The sequence below is a fragment of the Ambystoma mexicanum genome, chromosome 10 (assembly GCF_040938575.1).
Source record: "Ambystoma mexicanum isolate Mex_15411 chromosome 10, UKY_AmexF1_1, whole genome shotgun sequence".
NCBI lineage: Eukaryota > Metazoa > Chordata > Amphibia > Caudata > Ambystomatidae > Ambystoma > Ambystoma mexicanum.
The window spans coordinates 14,381,137-14,399,811 of NC_090932.1; the positions used below are offsets into that span (position 1 = coordinate 14,381,137).

At 43.2% G+C, this 18,675-nt stretch overlaps 1 protein-coding gene across 3 annotated transcripts in view; it reads right to left on the minus strand.

Annotated features, from left to right (window-relative positions):
* Positions 1-6,310: 6,310 nt before the first annotated feature.
* The window catches only part of LOC138491102 (probable cation-transporting ATPase 13A4), a 995,403-nt gene continuing 983,038 nt past the window's right edge, over positions 6,311-18,675 (minus strand). For all 3 annotated transcript variants that reach the window (XM_069617423.1, XM_069617421.1, XM_069617422.1), the window contains one exon: positions 6,311-7,987. In XM_069617423.1, the coding sequence (XP_069473524.1) occupies positions 7,790-7,987 (198 nt within the window). In that variant the 3' untranslated portion in view covers positions 6,311-7,789. The remainder of the gene's footprint in view (positions 7,988-18,675) is intronic.

Consider the following 18,675-nt stretch of genomic DNA (forward strand, 5'->3'; position numbering starts at 1 on the left):
ACTCTACACTCTCAATGACAAGACAGGTCAGCACCATCTCCTCGGCCTCTGCATAACCACCAAACTCATTTATGCCATAAAAGCCTTCCTAACCTCTCAAAATTGCCTCTCCATTGCCAGAGCCAGGATAGGAACTAGACTTGACTACTGCAACACCCTCCTAGTAGGCACCTCAACAAAAAACATAAGCAGGTTCTAAATAGTGCAAAACAACGTACTCCGCGCCGCCCTTCACATCCACAGTGGGGACCATCTGTCTCAGGCCAGACGTAATGCCCACTGGCTCCCAGTCAAGTGAAGAATTCATTTCAAAACCCTCACCATCACACATAAATACATCAATCTCGCCGCACCTTCCTACCTATCAGAAATCATAACCAAGAACTCCTCTGTCGTCCCAAAAGAAGCCACCATGCAAACCAACTCTGCAGTCCCACCATAAAAAGAGCCAAAGCCGGCGGCATTGGCTTCCCTCACATAGCACGTAAGCTTTGGAACGCCCTCCCCAATTCACTCCGAGCAGAACACTCCTTGTACTCCTTTCGCAAATCCCTCAAAACCACACTATTCACACAACCCTTTACATCTGCCGCACCCTAGCTTCCCTTGAACTTTAAGCTGCACTGTACACAACCTGTTTGTAATGCTATTTCTATGTAACCTAAATATGCTCCTAAAATGCAAATTACCATGTTACCACCAAGCTTTCCTCTGTAACCAGCAATGTTGTCATTTCTGCAATAGTGTTAGGCAGAATCTTATGCAGTTCCTTTAGGGAGCACAACAGAAGATTAGGACTACAGGTATATGCAATAAATCCCCTTTGGTATCAGTCTGTACCACACAGATTTAGTTGGTAGCTGTGGCTGAGCAGTCAGACGTATCTCAAGAGGGAGATGAGCAGTATTCAGGGTTTACACAATAGGACTACAGTACTATGGGACAAGGAAACACTGACGAAAGCTTTGTATCGAAAAGAATATATATATATATTTATTTTACACACTCTTAACTCTACACACAAATCACTAATACTAAAGCAAGTTAAAACAATCAGGAAAACTATACATAACTCCCTATTTAAACTGTAGACAAGTTTGAGCAAGAGTGAAAACTGAGCAAAATGGCACAGTGTAAACCAAGCAGAAATGGCACTCTAACAATTTCTTCAAAGCGAGGGAAAGGTCAACTCGCCAATTGGATTGTGAACAAGTTAGTCAAGGCAGTACTTTAGCATCAGCAATACTTAGGTGAAAACCGAGCAAAATGGCACTTCAACAATATAAAAAGGGGAAGGAAAGGTGGTTATAAGAGTTTAGGTGCACCAACACATTTCTTGATGAAGAGCAATCTAGAGAAGGAAGTTGTAACAGAATTAGCCAGAGTCAATAGGTCTGTGCCAGAGTCAGTGACACAAGGAAAAGTGCCCAGTTTAAAACGGCTCTAGTAGCTGCAGTCAAGTCTTTGTTTAACGGTTGAAAAGGAGGGTGCAGAAGGTAAAAAGATAATGTTAGACGATAGGGACGGCCAGCCCAGAAGGTAAGTAAAGGATTTAAAACACCTTTAGCAGTACCCACGAAACGGGAGGCCTGGCGGAACAATGTACCTTAAAAGTGGAAGAGGCTCCTGCAGTGGCGGTAGTTCCTGGCAGTTCCTGCAGTTTGGGAGATCCAGCAGAGGAAGAGAGGCTCTCGTCGTGGAGGAAGGTTCGTGTCACTGCACTGCCCAGGGAAGAAGCTGGTCGCGGTGATGCCAAAACGGAATAAAAGGTATGCTCCTTTAAATCGCGGTCGTGGTGGACGGGTGCCTGGCTATCCAGTCTCCTAGTCCTTGGCACTGGTGATTCGACCAAGACAGGTCCTGGAAGGCGATTTGCAAACTGGTTGGCCCCACTAGCTCAAGGGAAGAAGGCTCTTGCAGGTGAAGATCTTCTCTTGTCTTTGGAGAAACGTGGTGAGGATCTGCAGCAGGGCTTCACCGGTGGTTCAGTCGTTGCAGATGTCTTCGGCTTCTCTCCTCTTTGGATATCTCAGGTCCAGTGGCGACGTCTTGTCCTCCAGTGCTCAGCTTTTATGCAGAAAAACCCCCATTCATACAGCCTAGCTGTCACTCACACAGCGGGGTGGTTATCCTTGTGGGATAACCCCCCAGCCTATCAGGGCAGAGTGCGACTTAGGTTGTTTAGGCAACCCTGTCCAGGGTGTCTACTCCCCCTCCCACACATCCTGTCTACCCCAGACTCAATGGCGCCTGAAGGAGGGCTTCTGTCCAAAAGCCTGCCAAAAAGGACAAACAAAGGGCCCGACCTCAGTTTGAATTACAGAGACCGACACGAGAAAGAAATATTATCAAAGATCTGGCAAAAAAAAACACTGGAATAAAGTTAATAAAAAGATAAACTGGCGGTATGTTAAAGGCTGTCATAAAAAGTGGTAGCATCGAACAATGGGAAAATCCCATAGGGAAAAATTTGCCACTGCCACTGCCAGAAACTTTGGAGAGATGGACTGGACAGTACCCTCTCGAAAATGAACATCAGGGAAAAACTATTAACCCTTCCCAGTACCTCCATAATAAGATGGTTTGTACTGGTTGGTTTCATAACTATTGACTAGCAAAGTCAATGGTAACTTTGCATGCCCTGGGAGACAGTAGTCAGTCCCAGGGTATGGAGCCTACGTGTGGGGGTCACTATGACACCCCTGTGTTACTGCACTGAGGGTGCTGTGTAACACACATGTAAAAAGATGATACCTATGGAGTGAGAAAACTCCATAGCCCATAAGCACAAACATAGCCTGAAACACACATCAAAACTATGTCTAAGAGTGGGAAAAAAGAGTCTCACTCTTAGCAGGAGTAAAAAATAAACCCTGGAAATCAAGCAAAGCTGCTGGGGGACTCTATAGGTAAGGGAAATTAGCCCTTTCAGAGAATTCACCCTTACAAACAGCGCCACGATGCCCTAGGGCTGCTGTGCGCTTTAAAAATATGAACCAATAAATAAATAAATATCCTTTTATACTCAGCAATTCCAGTGTCTTTCGTTCATGAGTTAAACAAAACATTACTCACTATTTTCTGCTCAAAGTCAGCAAACCTTCAATTCTGCCCCTGCCAATGCTTCTCCTGAGACTGCTGTTGCTCATTTTGTCATGGCTTGGAATAATCAGCAAATTGAAAATTAAGGTTTTTTGTTTTTTAAAAACATTAAATCCACAAATAAGCTTAACCCAAGAACATCTTTGATAAACTGGAGGAATTGGTTAATAAATGGTCACCCTTATTGTTGTCTTTGTGGGGTAAAATAGACATGATTACAATGCTGCTTGTGCCCTTTGTTCCTTATCCCCCACCCATGCTGCTGATCGCTTTCCCCGACTCTTTTTCCAAGAAAATGGAGTCAACACTGTCAAGGTTTTTATGGAATGGAAAAACACCAGACAATCCCCTAATAAAGGTCGAATGCATAAGCAGAAGGTGGTGCTAACTTCTAATAGTTTGTAAATATCCTAATACATTTATACTTAGACATCTATTCAAGTACTCAGTATATCGGACTGTAGCTGCTTCTCCACCTTTGTGTTGCAAGGTGGAAACAACAGTGGGTAAACCCTTTGCTATGCCACACTTCTGGAGAATATCCGACAGACCTTTCATTTGGACATTTAGTATTGTGGATTTAGATAAAAGAGCTTGGACATTTTTCATTGAATTGACTTGAAAGATGTTGAAACCTCTCCTGGTGAAAATCTCTTACGGTTTAAAAATAAGATCCAAAATCTCTCTATAGACCGGGAGTTCTGGACCAACCTGGGGATCTTCACAATTCAACAGTTATTATAAAACCCAACACTTACTCCATTCACTCAAACTCAGAATGTATTCCAGCTTGATATTGGGGAATGTACTCAGTTCCTTAATCTTACTAAAGTCATTGACCAAACCCAAATGTTAAGCAGGTACCTAGAAATAAAACTTTGCCGATGGCATCAGAATTTATAAGGGCTGCACACATTTATGTATGAAGGGCTAGAAACAAAATCCAGATTTTAGTTGCTGTGGCAACAGAATGGGTCTTTAAGTGTTCTTTCAGAGTGTTGAAATATTTGGAGCCGTGCATTCAAAACTAGCATTGTGGCTAACGTCATTCAGTTGAGGTTTTCTATGCATACATTTGGCCTATTCACGTTTTGGTTCTGTCATGAGCAGAATTCCAATTTCATTAATGTGATTTTTTCATGTTCAAATGTTACCGCTTCCTAGTCTCAAGTTTGGAACATGCTACAGAATATTTTTAGCTTTTCCGGACCATTGTCACTAGACAATATGTTTGTGTACTCGTCGGGTAAATCTGACATTGTGGTATTCAGTCACCCATGCTGTCGACTGTATGTATTGCTCTCTTATTTCAAATCATAAACTCAAAGGATGCTAAAACTTGACTATGCACTGGAATTATATCTCTTTAACTGATATAAATAAGTAGTGTACTGTAAAAATGTGTGTGAAGTTATCAAGCATGGTAGGAAATGATCTATTGTTCTTTCTTTTTTGAACAATCAATACTCTAATTTGCAGTTGAACCAATTTGATAGCAGTTAAATTGTCCCCAAACCTCTTGAAACAATTATTCTATCGGATCCTTCCGCACTTAGCAGTGATTTGGTGCTAATTCCACTGAATTACAGCCAAAATCGGTTACCGTTACGCCACTTGGTCTCATGGTTTTACAAAGGGATTACTATTGGTGATAGGGTGGTGTTAATTACCCATTTTGGAGTCCATAGGACTCTGTGGGGTTTTTGGCATAATTGCTGATTACCTCTGGCCGGATGCTGGAGATAGATCCTCCACATCTATGCCAAACTCGGAATTTGGCTGGATTTTGCAGAGCGATCTTCCGGTCATTCTGTTTCTGATCAAAAAAAGTGCCAGTAATTGAATTACTGCCTTTTTTCCGCTCTGCCAAACTTGGAATAAGCCCCTTTGTCTTCCTTTTCTTCACTTTCTAGTCTACTCCCTGCTGTTCTCCCTCATTTTGTTATTGATATATTAAATGTCTTTTTATCCATATTATATTTTCTTCGCCCTATGGTCTTGCTTACTACTATACATATCAGTAACTAAATGTTACTGTCATTTACTTGATATTTATAATTGATTATGCGTACCCTTTTGAGTATCTTTATTGTGTGTGTATATATAATTCTGCGCAAAATTGTGTATTGGTTTGTAACCTGGGAGTGCGTTTTGATCACTAGAATTATAGGCGATGGTGAGCTGTGTCACCAATCCCACAAAGTCTACCCATAAAGTCCTTGAGAAAATGAAACAGTCATTAAGTTGGGTTTAGGCGATCCGCGCTCTGCCTCCTTATGCTAAGGTAAACAGTCTGTTAGTATGAAAACAATTCAGTCTCATCAGATAGGGCATCTGTAGGTGTTTTTATTCTCATAGGGTCAGCCGACACATATTTCGACTTGAGTCGTCCTCAAGGCTTTGGATGACTGTAAAGTGCACGTTGGCGTCTGATACAGTGAAAGCTTGAAGAAATCTCTGATAATGTTTACTAGACAGATTAGTCTACACAACGTGCCTGAAATCGATAGGCCATTATGGGATCCAAGCCCTCTTGTAAACATTATCAGAGATTTTTTCAAGCTTTCAGTGTATCAGACGCCAACGTGCACGTTACAGTCATCTCACTCAGTATCGAATACCAAGGCCTTGAGTGTTAGGCAACGTTTGTATGCAGTACCCTCTGGGAACACTACAAACAACTCTGACTACAGGTATAGGAAACCCAACCTTTGGTATAAGCTTGTACTACACAGTTTTGGTAGCGTGTTGAGCAGCCAGGCTTATCTCAAGAGGGGTCAATGTGAGCTGTAGTGGAGTTACACAGAGATTTACAGTTACAAGTATGCCCTATCTGATGAGGCTGAATAGATTTCATACTAGCAGACTGTTTACCTTAGCATAAGGAGGCAGAGCACAAATCACCTAAACCCAAACTAATTATTATATATAATACTATACTACCATAGTAATATATATTGTATGTATTACTTTAACTCAGAATAAAGTTATTTTCCTCTTCTAAATAATTTTGAAGATAATATATTGAGCTTAAAAATACATAAACAATCATTTTGGTGGTGAGACTTTAAGGAATTAAACATATTCAGTATTTTTTAGACTTGGAACCATCAATCCAAAAAAAATAAAATAGAAACTATACAAATAATATGCAAATCTGAAATGCTTTTTCTGGAATTTGACAATATAAAGGTTGAATCAGCACACATTTCAGATCAGATCAGAATTCTGTTTATTTGATTATTAAAACAATCAAAACACATTCAAGTCAATAAAAACACTTAAAACAAACGTTTGCATCTTATGCAAGTGGATTCCTAAAACTTCACTAAATGCAACTTTTATTGTTGCATCAGTTTTGAACGATTACTAGCTTCCTTAACAATTGCATTATAAGATAAAAGCTTCAGTAAAACAGTATATTAACAACATATTTATGGGGTGAAGATATTCTCCTCAAGATCAGAGGTGTATCTTCCTCCGCTTCAATGCCGGTTGAAGACAAGAGTTAAGCACCCATCTTTTACATTCCTCTAGAATCAATAAAACAATAATTGGGCTGGCATAAAATTGGTAAAACCCCCTTGATATTAAAATTGGGATCAGGGTTGTTTTGCAGGTTACGGTGTAGAGATGACAGACAATAGCAAATGAGCCACCGTTTCAATATCCGTGTGGCATACGGGGCAGATTGAGAATTCATTCCTATCCCCTGCCATTTTGCAGTTATATAATTCAGAGGATAGAGAGATGGAGATAGGAGATAGAGACCAGAGAGAGGTCCTTGCATGATCAAGATATTGGGCAAGAGACTCTTGCATGAATTGCCTCTTAGTCATTTGTGAGCTGGAATGCCAAGGGCAAGGCTTCAATCTGAGTTGCTGAGAAAATGGGGAGAGGGTTTTAAGGAGAGTGAATATATTTGCAGAAGGAAGCCATGTCTGTATTTTCCTAAGGCACTTACCATCCTGCTGACTCTGGGGGACTGAGATGTAGAAGTGATGCAGAGAAGGGTTGCGGGAGGAGGAGGGGGAGGGGTTGCGGGAGGAGGAGGGGGAGAGGCATTTAACAAAGGAATGGACTGTACGTTTAACACAAGCCTCCTGCATGCTGCTGAATGATACTGTGCTATGTGAAAAGGCCCATGACTACAACCCCAGACTCTCGCAATATTAAGAATTAAAATGCAACTGGATGGGTACTGAACCCTGGAAGGATCCATAACGCCGACATTCGGGCCCTTATGTTATATTCCGTATAGGTTATCTTCCCTCAGCTGCGGTACTAGGGAGGCTGACACGCTGGGACCGGTATGATTGCCTTTGTGGTTACTCATTTGAAACAGCTGTTCATTTTTTATGTTTGTGCTAATTTTATTCTGTTTTAAAGAGTAAATGTCGCAACTCCTAATTAAGGACAGTGTTATAGGGCACTTGGCAGAGACCCTGGCGGGGACCACAGCACGGCCATTGACATGCCTGTGTTTGCTGCAGCCCACTCCATGGGAGAGCTGAGTATTGCTAAGTCAGGCTTCAAGTGTTCGGTTGTAAGATATGCAAACATCATTGGAGAATATCAGCAATGATTAAAAGCATAATTGTTCCTTTGATCAGAGAAGAAGTCAGTAAATGCATGGGCCAGGACTCTCCGTAGACTCTAGGCCGCGCCGCACTCCTTTCCATCATCCTCACACACTGTGCGCCAAGAGTCCCACTTTGCTCTCCAGTTCTGCAGTTGTCGGCTCTGCATATCTTGTGACGTTGAGGGGGGGCCAGTTGGGGTCCTTTGCCAGCAATCTTTGCGCTATCCTGTATTTACTTTTTGATTCGTATTTAAAACACCTTTGTAAGGACTTCCAGAATCTGCGGTTATCAACAATGTATTCCTAGAAAATAAAAAACAGTGTATTAGATTTACAAAAGTTGACATGTTTTCAAGACAACACAGATCTTTTTTGTGTTTGCTTCCACAAGGATGTAACAGTGACCCGCCTATACACGTTTTATAAGCACTGTTAACGCTCTCTGATCAAATACACAGTCGCGAGGACCATTGTTTGCATTTTGCATATCATGCTCCATTTTACCTCATGCTCAGTAACATCATCGCAGCCGTGCTCAGTAACATCAACACAGCCGTGCCCAGTAACATCATCGCAGCCGTGCTCAGTAACATCAACACAGCCGTGCCCAGTAACATCATCGCAGCCGTGCTCAGTAACATCATCGCAGCCGTGCTCAGTAACATCATCGCAGCCGTGCTCAGTAACATCATCGCAGCCGTGCTCAGTAACATCATCGCAGCCGTGCTCAGTAGCATCATCGCAGCCGTGCTCAGTAGCATCATCGCAGCCGTGCTCAGTAACATCATCGCAGCCGTGCTCAGTAACATCATCGCAGCCGTGCTCAGTAGCATCATCGCAGCCGTGCTCAGTAACATCATCGCAGCCGTGCTCAGTAACATCATCGCAGCCGTGCTCAGTAGCATCATCGCAGCCGTGCTCAGTAACATCATCGCAGCCATGCTCAGTAGCATCATCGCAGCCGTGCTCAGTAACAGTGCACAACACCAGCTCGGAACATACTTCCTGGGCTTCATAATTACAGCACTTTGTTTCGGAACTGAGAAAAGCTGGAATTAAAGGTATATAGTATGGCAGTCTTGGGCGGTAGACCCTTTCAAGTGTTGGTGGGGGGGATATATTATCTCTGAGGTGATGCAGCACAATGAGTAAGAACAAACCAACTCAGGCAGGGATTCACAGGAGTTGCCCTCAGAAAAAGATTCAGAAAGGTTTCATGCAGGGCTAACTGCTTGCCAGTGCGGTGTGATGAATAGCTAAAGCGGTGGGGCTTACATGTGTAGCTGAATTAGCGAAAGTGGGCAAAACAAGTAGGGTCCAACCAACTCTGGCAGAAGTTTAGACGAGATCCCACACAGAAGCGCTTTCAAATCGGATAGGGATAACCTGGTGTACTTTGCAGCACAAATTAATACAAATGTTAAAAATATGCAAAAAGGAAATACACTGTCACTAGGGGAACACATAAAATACTACAATATATGCCAAATGTGTTAACAAAATACACGAGTCTTAAGCAAAACATGTAATGCAAAAATCATGAGGCGCCCACCTGAAACATGTATGACACCATTTCCATTGTAAACAAGACATATTCATGATGCTAGTGACCAAAGAAAACAATGCAACCCTTTTCAACAATATATGCCATTGCTGGTTCTGTTAAACACACGTTTATGGTTCTTTTACCTAAATACATTAATTTGGTTTTTCAACAATATATGTAATTGATATCTCTGTAAAACAAAGGTTCATCCTCTTTGTGTCCAAAATAGTTAAAGCAGCCTATCTTACCAATACATGCAGGGATTCCAACATATTAATGGTGTTTGTGCTCAAAATAAATCATGGGGCCAGTCTTGAAATATATGCCAACATTGCTGCTGTGAAACCCATTTTGATGTTGATTCTGCATAAAGTAAAACACACTCAAGGCCAGCACTACCACTGTAAAATATAGTTCCAGGTCTCCTTTCATGCCTATTGTGCTAAAGAAGAAAAACAAGATTTGCCTCAAAACGATATGCTAGTAGGCAACTGTAAAACACATTTGCATGCCGACTGTGCCTATCAAAGTTCTGGGAGCAATTTCAACAATAAATAAATTATAGTTACATGCTACTTTTATGCTCTAGTTTTGCCCTCTGTCACTCTGCAAGTCCAAGTTGTGCGCTATATCACATTCCCTTCCCAGGTGCTGCCCCCCTCTCACTCTGGGTGCCCATATTCTGCCCCTTATTGGTCCCAGTGCACAGATTCTTCACTGGTATCCCCGTGCTTAGCTTCTGCCCAAATGTCACTCTCTGGAGCGATGGCCTGTCCCAATGTGGCTCACAGATCCTAGGATCAGCCCAAAAGTTGGTCTCTAGGCCCCATCTCTGCTGCAATGTGGCGCTCCCTGCCCAAGATTTGGGCCAAGGTGGCAGTCTGTGCCCAATATCTCTCCCTAGATGGATTTCTGTTCCAATAAATGTCTGCATTGATACCCTCTGTTCCCAGTTACTGCCACAATGTGGCTTTCTTAGCCACTCAATGTCGGCCGTGGCATCACAGTTTTGCTCCATGTGGTTATTTCTGCCCCCCCATGATTGCCCATTAGCTTGCAATAACTCCCCCAGAGTGCTCTGGAATATCCGTGAATACATGCAAGGCCCATACACCTATAAGCACACACACTCCGCCTCATCCATGCACCAACATCTTTTAATTTCTACATAAGACTGGAAGCGTTGAGAGCATGGCCATGCACATATTGAAGGGCTTTTTGAAGGGCTAAATTCCTAATTCTGGTTGCCCAACTCAACTCAAGAGAAGAGCCCAACCTGAAAGGTGTCTGCTTCCCCAGCAGAATGTTCATGTGTTTCCAGCTGAAAATTCTTTGGAGGCAGAAGGGTTGTTAGTATTACCACGGCAACAGTAAGGTAACGTGTGGCTTGCGACGTTCGCCACAGCAGCTGTGCTAATTTTTTGCATTTGTATTTGTTTGCGAAACTAGCATCTGAAACGCAACTATTTGAATTTTTAATAGGTGGTAAGTAGATAGCAAACCTTTTTGGTACATACACACACCATGAACATTTAAAGTGGCTGTGTTCTTTACTCAGTGTACCGTAGCATTTAAGATTCTTGTCATTGTAGCATTGTCCTTAACACTAGGCTGGAAACCCTATCACTGTGAGCAAAGCAGAACTGTATTACCATTGGCTCTGATCTCTTTAGAGCAGTGGACAGAGCGTATCAGCTGCAAAGCAGAAATGTATTACCATCAGCTCTGATCTCTTTAGAGCAGTGGACAGAGCGTATCAGCTGCAAATCAGAACTGTATTACCATCGGCTCTGATCTCTTTAGAGCAGTGGACAGAGCGTATCAGCTTTAAACCATACATCAGCACATTGTGTGCTTAATTGTGAGAACTACAGGACCCAGAAGTCCCGGCCCGGCTCATATGGAAACATCAGGTGATTCAGCGCCAGAGCTTCAGAGCCAAGCTGGTCTTCACCACCCACCGTGTTGGAGGTGATGCACGGAGCTAACTCCATTTTGGATAGAGGTACTATCCCCTTCTAAGATAAGAATGGGCCTCATAAACACACAGAAAGTTGTCATGTGACCTGCTATGTCAGCGACGCATGGCGGCAGTGCAACAAGCAGTACAGAATGCCATGGAAGGAAAAATACACCGAGACACCTAACGACAACACAAAAAATAGGAAAGATATTAACCTGTTATTAAGGGAAAGCTCTGTCAATAAAGCAAATACCAACAAAGAGTTAAAAGCATGCTTACTGAATACTAGATCCATGAACAAACGCAGTCTTTGTATTCATGACCTAATCATTGCAGATGATTTAGACATACTATGCCTGACTCAAACCTAGCTCGAAGACCCTAGTGGCCCGTCAATCGAGAAGGCAGTACCCGAAGTTTATACCATCTTCCACAAAAACAGGGAAACAGGGATTGGGGGTGGTGTGGCGGTCATAGTCAGGGACTATATTCATATGTTCCCATCTTAAATAAACTGACATATGATGTGAAGTACTTCACCTTAAACACACACCGACCAACAATAGTTGTATCAATGTGCTTGTGATTTATAGACCACCCTCACTAACGTCGTACTTTAATGACGAAATCATCCAGCAGCTTAACAACATTAAAGGCACAAACTCAAGGTTGCTAGTACTGGGAGACTTAAATAGGTAGAGAGGAAACCCTGAGGATAAAGAGGCAATTAAACTGGAAAAGGCATTACATAATTTGAGTTTTTGGTACTTAACTCAGAACCGACGACTGCTAATGAGAACCAACTTGACTGGGTAATCACCCACAACCTTGAGGCACGAATGGGAAAAACCACCTCTTGCATATGGACAGATCACTTCAAAGTATCTTTCTCGCTACTTATAAAAAAAACAATTGAAAAACAGCAACAAACATAAAAAAATCAGAACAGGAACCATAAGAAAATAACCACAGCACAGTTAGAGCAATGTCTTAAAACTATCCTGGAGGAAAGTTCAGCCGACGACACATGTGAGTGTCAAAATGAAACTCTATCTAGCATTGGCTTAGCCCCACGTTGGGCGCCATTTGTCAACATTAAACTCTATCTACCTTTGGCCTAGCCCCATGTGGGTGACCATTTTGTGAAACTCCAACTATCTACTCCAGGGGGAGGTGGACCAAGCTGAACCCCTGTTATTACCTGCAAAATATATCCCAGCTAATCTATCTCAGGGCAGTGTGCACTGTGCGCTGTGTTACTGCAAATAGGGCATACACGACAAACCAAACCAAACACTAAGAAATGACACTTCAATGAGATAAGAATGGACATGAAAAGAAAACACATGTGTTGGTGCAATTATAACAAGAAAACACATTTATTCATGCACAGCAGTGCGCATGATAAACAGTACTAGCAATGCAAATTAATCTGCATCCCCTCTAGCATGGGTGAAATCTACTGGCTTCTATGCAAGCAATCTAATAATAATTACCCAGTCCTACTGGATCTACAATGCTTATAACAATGCATGCCTAGTAACAACAAATGCGGCCTAGTAACAATTTGCGAGCATCAGCATTTCTCTCTCATCACAACACACCGCACATCAGCTCTCTCTCTCATAAAACAATCTGCCTGCATGAATCTCCCCTTGAATCAGTGTGTCAATCCCATCTCTAGTGTGTGTGTGTGCCTACTTCCCATGTCCCAACAAGCCAGTCAATCTCAGTAAATCTCAGCAATACTCCCAATCTGCATGTTGTGATCAATCTGCTCCCAGCACGAATCGTCTCCCTGCTCCCTTGAACAGCCAAGCCTTCTGCACAGCCTTGCACTGGCCCTCTTTCTCTTGGCCTCTCAGTGGTCTGGTCTCCTCTTTGAACTGCTCACTTGAACTGCCTCAAGCCTCTGCCAAGCTCATCTGATCTTCTGCCAACTGCTCTCCCAGAACGCTCTCGAACTCTGCCCTCATCTGCATCCGATATAGTTCTCATCCCAAGCTGTATCTCTGCCAAAGCAATCCAATTCTCATTCTACTGCAAAACCCTTCCCCTGAATATACTGTTCAATGATGTACATAGATTATTATGGTAACATGTCAAAATACATATTTCTACTAGCTAAGCATTGTCACTCTAGCAAAGCGCCACTGTGTCTACCTGCATATGCAAATGTCCCTAAGTCACTGTGACATCTCAAAGCACGATGGAACCGCTTTCAAACTGCATCTCCCTCTATCTGTCTGTCTGGACATGTGGCCTTCCTTCTATGTTATCATCCTTCCATTCAGCTCTGTGCAAGCTAAAACCCCTTCTCTCTCCACACCATACTCTCTGTGTGCAAGGCTCACTCCCTGCAGATTCCCTCCCCACCTTTCTGCTGTCTGAAAACCAAGGAGGCCTAATAAACCAGCCCATCTCATGTGCTTCTACTAGGCCAAAAGCTACCTCTTATTTGTCTGCCTGCCAGCCTTTGTTTACATTCCAATCATTTCTCGCACAGTGAAGCTGCTAACTGTCTGTGTGTTCAGAATGGCTTCAGAGCCTGTTTTATTCATTCTAGCGTTTAGCACATTTTCTCAAACCAAGCGCTATATAATATGGACTCAATGTGTTAATATCTAAGTGCACACAGATGCGTGTCTAAGTGCATACATCACAGCATGGGTCTAAGCAAGTCTAAGCAAGGCCTCTTCATATGACAGGGCCTATTTCTCTAGCAAAATGCATACAAAATGTGGCTTTCAAATGTGGTATAACAATGTGGATATAATGGATAACTAATGTCACTAATATAAATGAATTATGGATACATGAATTACAAATGATAACATAACAGGCAAGTATAATATCTGGTTTTACAATAGTGCCTTGCAGCAACACTAACTTGGGCTCATCATCGTACACTTCCTGGCTGCATGCCCCTGGCATTGCCCTCCTCAGCCCGCTGCTGTAGGTCCATATGCCCCGCACCGCTACTGCACCATGAGCATCTGCATCATTGGTGATGAGGCAGGCAGCCCCTCGTCTATCCTCAGCCTCCTTTGCTCTTGGATATGCAAAGGTGGTGGAGCAGGAAGCCCCAGTGGAGAGAACCAATAGGAGGGTGGAGGACTTTGCCGTCTATGGCTCCAGGTGACTATGTGTTGAGTTTGCAGACAGCGGCGACAGTGCAATGCGCCGGGACCTGGATCGCCCTTTAGAAGCATAGAGCACAGGTCTGCGGCAAGGTAAGAGCACTTTGCTGTTTCTTTAAAAGTGGAATACTGTATTTGGAATGATGGAACCTTTTTAGGTAATCTCTGCAGCATTGTTTTAATGCCATTCCTTATTTTACAAGTATGTAGCGCCAGGGTAATGCTAATTACTGCGAAGGTCTGGAGTTTGAGCCTTATCCCCAAGCCATACCCCCTTCTTTGTAAATCACAATACACCCTTGCCCAAACATGCATCCCTACTCATCTACACAAAAGCCCTTCTATGCCCCACCACCTCACTATCTGACAGGACACATCTGTGATGCCACTGAACTTGGCTACTACAGTCATGTAGACTTGGCCATACCGCCTGAAAGAAGTTTAAAACAACACTGTGAATTAACAACTGTTCTGGCATATCCACACCTAGTTATTGTTGGAGGGGCTTCAGTAGAGCTTCAGAAGGCATAACACCTATACATCTACCTACAAGGCAAGCAGATGCCACTTAAGCAGAAGGGCCCTTTTCTGAACCAAAGGTTCTTGCCTCCCATGCTCCAGACTGCCCCCTTCCCTCATCTGCCAACTCCAAGATCCCTTGTTTTGTAGCAGATGGCATCCAAGTTTCTTGTTTTTGAGAGAGCAATTTTAACTGTCACTCAGTTACTGAAATGGGACCTGTCTGCAAGTGGTCAAAGGTGGGAGGGCAGGGTGCCAGGTTGTTTTGCCTGGCAATGACTACCCCTTCAGCCCCCACTAACTGTCTCCCTGTCAAAATCTCCTACCACCTCACACACGCACAGAAATCCCTACACAAAAGCCAAAATTGTTGGCTTTGTCAATGCTTGTTCTTAATTTGCCTTTAACACCCCAACAATCAATGAAACAATGAAAATGTTCCCTTTTTCATTCTTGTTTGTGAAACGCAAAACCCCTTCCCATTTCTGTGTTAACAAGAAAATCCCTCCTGTTTTAGTCGCCTTCCTTTGTTTGTGCGACAACTCACAAGAATCCTCTCACTTGGCTCTGTTGACTTTGTCTAGTGTTAGCACTTATTAAGACAGGAAAACAAATCACAAAGCTGGGTGGGGACTTGTATTTTGGGTGGGGCATGGAGGCGGCAAAGGAGTTATTGTCTCCTGGGCAAGGATGTTATTTATTTAAACAATGTATTTATTTATTTATTTATTTATATACAGGAGGACCAATACTATTGATCACAAAAGAACACAATAGATAAGAAATCACTGATGAGGTCCAACAAGGCAGAAAGATGTGTTTGGGGTTGCTGTTGGTACTCTTGTTCAGAGAGGAATTGCCTTAGAATTTCAGTGCTGGACTGCCCATGTGGGCGGGACAAAGACTGATGTGCAAATGGATATTTCCCATCTGTGAAAGGTACAGTGAGCAAAAAGCGTGTGCTGCAAACTCTCATCTCAGAACAGGTTATCATGCCATGTTCTTTCTGGAGAGGTGCGCCTGCTACCTTTTTTGAGATAAGAAATCAGATTTGATGGGAACCAGTGAGCCTCTTACAATGGGGTGAGTTTGAGGGACATTCTCACCAGGTTGTGAATGGAAGTAAATAGAACAGTCACCGAGGACCATGTATTAGTAGGCATATATAGATTAAGGACAACCAAAGTTTTTAAGCGCTGGTAGGCGGTATGGTCAGCTGTGCTCAGGATGTGACCACTATGGGTGAAGTGTTACAGTGGAGGCAGAGGAGCTGAGGGACATAGTCAGGTTAGAGGCGAGGAAAAATGTTAGCTAGCAGGCAGATGAGAGGTAGGTAACTCAGAGGTAGGCTTTTTGTTTGGTTTTGAACAAATCCATGTGGACTGTTTCTCGGATGTCCGTGGGGAAGAAAAGTCCATGTAAAAGGAGCAAGAAGAGAGAAAGAGCAGAAGTGAGAGGAAGCACAGGGAGGTTGAGGAATCACAAGGGTAGCCAAGAAGGCTGAGCAGAGATTCTAAAAGGCTTGTAGAGTGGGATAGAGGAGGATAGATACAGCAGTGCCTTACCATGGATAGATTTGTGAACCAGGAGAAGACATTTAAATCTGGCCCTGTTTTGCATCATCAGCCATCCAGCCGGTTCATGGTATGAGGAAGTAGGTGTGAAGTAAGGGAGTTCAAAGAGAGTTCTGGTAGCCAAAATTAAGAATTTTGTCAAGAGGACAGAATGCATAACTGGGGAGTACAAAGAAGATGCTGGTACAGTAGCCCAATTTAGAGAAGACAAGGGTGGTTAAGAGATGCTTGGCAGTGTTGAAAGGAATGAGGTGGCTGGTTTTCCTAATATTTAGGAAGTTGAAGTGAACTGCTGTTCAAGTTCTGGAGATGAAAGTAGAAAAGGTGTGAGAAGGATCACAGATGACACTGAGGTTTCTAGCTGAAGAAGAGTAGGGGAGACTATCAGATGGGACTGGATAGGCAGAGGAAGGGATGAGAGAGAGAATTAGGCAGGGAAGAAGACACCTTTGTTTTGGTAGAGCTTTGACATCAGAGAGTGCAAAGCCATCCAATATTAAATGGCAGAGAGCCTGTTTGAAATTTTGTTATAGAATTCAGAAGAGAGTTCAGGAAAAGAGAAGAAGATTTGGGCATCATCTGCTAAGAGTTGGTACGAGAAACCAAAGGAGGAGATTAGTGCCCCTAGAGCAGAGGTGCAGAGTGTAAAGAGGAGCGGACCCAGGACAGAGCCATTGTGGAACACCAGCAGTTAGAGGAGGGAATTGAGAGCTGTTATTTCCCCAGGAGACAGAGAATTGGTGAAGTGCCAGGTAGGTTTCAATGCAGGAAGTGCTCGATCATAAAATCAGAGTGATCAACATTGTCAAAGGCAGCAGACAGGTCAAGGATAATTAGGATAGAGGATAGGTTGGAGTGCTTAGCAGAGGTGAAGATGTTGGAGACATTCACAAGAGCATTTTCCATGGAGTGAAAGGAGCGGAATCTGCTTGTAGGGGGTCTTGAAGGTTGTGGATGTCTATGAAATTGGTAAGACAGTTGAACACAACTCTTTACAAGCACTTTAGAGTAGGGCGGAAGGAGAGACACAGCGTGAAAGTTAACCAGAAGTTTCAGCTCAGCCACTTGCTTTTAAGTAGAGGGATGACTGTGGCTGTTTTGAAAACAGAGGGAAAGCAAGCAGAGTTGAAGGACAGGTTGAAGAGTTCAATGAGGGATAAGGCCACTAAAGGGGAAATAGTCTTGACTAGCTGAGGAGCAAGAGGGACTAATGGGGCACAAGGGGGCATCAGTAGAGATAGCACTTCTTCTGTATTAGTGTTACTAAAGTGGGATATAGAGGCAGAGGATAATAGTACAGTATGTGGGGTGTAAAATTTCGAAAGGAGGGAGTGTGTGGAAGGCCAGGTGAAAGTCACAAAATTTTGGATATTTTTTCAGCAAAGAATTTAGCTAGTTCATTATCTTTGAGAGTGGAGTTGATAGACATGGACGTAGGAGGAGTGAGGAGTGAGGCTATAGTTCTGTAGCTGATGAAGATGGTTGGAGTGAGAGTCAATGAGGATTTGGTAGAATTCCCTTTTTGCTCTATCAAGAGTGGACTTGAGAGAGTTCAGGGCAGGGAGGTAGAGTTTCAGGTCCTCATGCGAGTGGATACACCTCACTTTGTGCAGCAACCTATGCATGTCTATGCAGAGAGAATGTACGAATGAGGTGACCCATGGTTGAGGATGCTGAGATTTAGAAGTGAAAGTGAACAGCAGGAAGTGAAAGGAGTATGAGTCATATATTAGGGATTGAAAGCTGGAAAAGGCAGTCTTGGTGGAAGAGGCATCGGGTTTGAAGGAGGAGGGGGAGAACTGTAGGTCAGAGAGGAAGGGGGAATGGCAGAAGGTTTAAATTTCCTTTCAGTAATAGATGAAGCAAGTGGTGAGGAAAGATCAGAGGGTGGAAAGGAGGTGGTGATGGAAACAATTGGGTGATCAGACATGGATGGTGTGACAGTAGTATTAGTGGCTGAACAAAGGTTTTGTGACTCTGTACTTGAGGTGTTGAAAGCGGCTGTTGGTTTTGTGAGTATTGTAAAAGGTGTGGAAAATGGTGCAGCTTGATGCCAAGAGGTCATTTCCTCTACCACAGCTGATTCTGGACTCTGGAGGTTGCAGAAGATTTTCGGAGAGCTGTAGTGTGAAGAAAAGTGGCTTGTTGGGAGCTTGGCGCGCTTTCTTTTGAGCTAAGGGATCCAGAAATCTACATTTCCCATGAGGACAAGGGGGTTTGAGTGTGTGCGCATGCGCACACCTTTGCGT